Source organism: Sinocyclocheilus grahami, unplaced genomic scaffold (genome assembly GCF_001515645.1).
Source record: "Sinocyclocheilus grahami isolate Dianchi unplaced genomic scaffold, SAMN03320097.WGS_v1.1 scaffold1919.1, whole genome shotgun sequence".
Taxonomy (NCBI): domain Eukaryota; kingdom Metazoa; phylum Chordata; class Actinopteri; order Cypriniformes; family Cyprinidae; genus Sinocyclocheilus; species Sinocyclocheilus grahami.
Window position 1 is genome coordinate 15,398 of NW_015507098.1, and position 1,972 is coordinate 17,369.

At 33.4% G+C, this 1,972-nt stretch overlaps 1 protein-coding gene across 1 annotated transcript in view; it reads right to left on the bottom strand.

The window, feature by feature from the left end:
- The window catches only part of LOC107573326 (D-galactoside-specific lectin-like), a gene marked incomplete at its 3' end in the record, with an annotated part of 37,338 nt that overhangs the window by 15,023 nt on the left and 20,343 nt on the right, over window positions 1-1,972 (bottom strand). The window contains exon 2 of the mRNA XM_016259767.1: window positions 1,283-1,500. Coding sequence (XP_016115253.1) covers window positions 1,283-1,500 — 218 coding nt within the window. The remainder of the gene's footprint in view (window positions 1-1,282; window positions 1,501-1,972) is intronic.

Here is a 1,972-nt window from a genome sequence, read left to right on the forward strand (position 1 = left end):
CTACCACTAAATATTGTAGAAACTTAATTTCTAATTTCTGCCTGGAATTGAACTGCTGGTTTCGTCTGGTCAGAGGAGAACTGGCCCCCCGACTGAGCCTGGTTTCTCCCAAGGTTTTTTCTCCATTCTGTCACCGATGGAGTTTTGGTTCCTTGCCGCTGTCGCCTCTGGCTTGCTTAGTTGGGGACACTTCATTTCCAGCGTTATCGTTGACATGATTGCAAAGATATTATTTAAACTGAACTAAGCTGGATGTTGACATCACTGAATTCAATGATGAACTGTCTTTAACTGAAAAATGAGTGTTTACTATTGTCACTTTGCATTATTGACACTATTTTCCTAATTAATGCTGTTCAGTTGCTTTGACACAATCTGTATTGTTAAAAGCGCTATATAAATAAAGGTGACTTGACTTGACTTGACTTGACTTGATTTCATTCATCTGGAATCAGTGTTCTTGCTGTTAAATACAATTCAAACTATTAAAAAACATTTTCATTTATTGAAATAAAGCTAAAATTAGGTAAAATATTAATATTAGATGAAACGCTTAGACTTAAAAAAAACTTGAAAATAAGATGAAAATGAAAATAAGAAACGGAGCCTTGGCAAGTGAAATAAAATTAATTTAAGTTGAAGTTCTAAAATTACTTAAACTAAAATTGAAATAAAAAAATTAAAGCTAAATAGAAATATTAAAAAACCAGTAACTAATAAAATGACAAAAGTTTAAAACAAAATGATTAAAACATAAAAACTGAAATAATAAATAAATGAAAGCCTAAATAAAAACGTTAAAAATAATTAATAAAATGATAAAAGCACCAAATCAAAATGACAAACTTAAAAGTTGGAAAAAAAGCTAAACAGAAATATAAAAAACAATAACTAATAAAAATGTCAAAAGCGCAAAACAAAATGAAACTGAAAAACTGAAATAAAATAAATGAAAGCTAAACAGAAATAATTATAAAACATAAAAATGACAAAAGCACAAAAAATTACAAAAACGTAACCTTAACTGAAATTTTAAAAATGTACGCTAAAAGAAATATTAAAAAACAAATATTATTTATATAAATAGAAAAATATAAAACAAATATATAATATAAAATTTTAAATATTAAAATGACAAACGCACATAACAACATTACTCTGACTTAAATCAAAATAATATGAAAACTGAAATCTAAAAATAAATATTAATAAATAGTATAATAGTATATAACACTGGAACTGAGTGGATGGTGTAAAGATTGAATTTCTTATCACTATTTACCTGCAAGGATGTGGACACATGACAGGAAGTGATGTCATGCACTGAGAGTGGTCCAGCACTGCTGTAAGGGGACAGGCACTGAGGTGAGTGTGCGGGGTCTGTTCTGCCGTAGAAAGCCGATTGGACGGTGATGGAGGTTCTGGGCGGGCAGCGAACAGTCAGGAATTCTCCGTCACACGCCTGTTCGGTGTAATTCCTCAGCACACGCGACAGATAACCTTCCACGCAAAGAAAAAAAACCCAGATCCATAAGATAATCCATCCATACACATCAGCATCGCCATACATGATCATCTCACATCTCATCAGCAAATTCTGAAGAAAACTGAATTTGCTGTCCTTGCAATCCGTCAATGATATGTGTTGCTATGTGGTTGCTAAGGTCTATATTAAATGGTTTCATATGAGAAAAAAACAGTACGGTTCATTGTTTGCTATCACTTTCTGTTTATGCAGCTGCAACAAAGAAAGTGTTTTATCCTGACAGTTCAACTCCACAGCGGAAAGAAGCGATTCACACACAGGTTTCCGTGTTGAGTGAGTGATGGCAGCTCTGTTTGCCAAAGGAAGGATGGAAACACACAGACACACAAAGCACGAAACATTACCTCAATATACACACAACCAGCCCAGACCTGCAGAGACCGGACCACCAAAGCCTCTAATACACACACACACACACACACACAC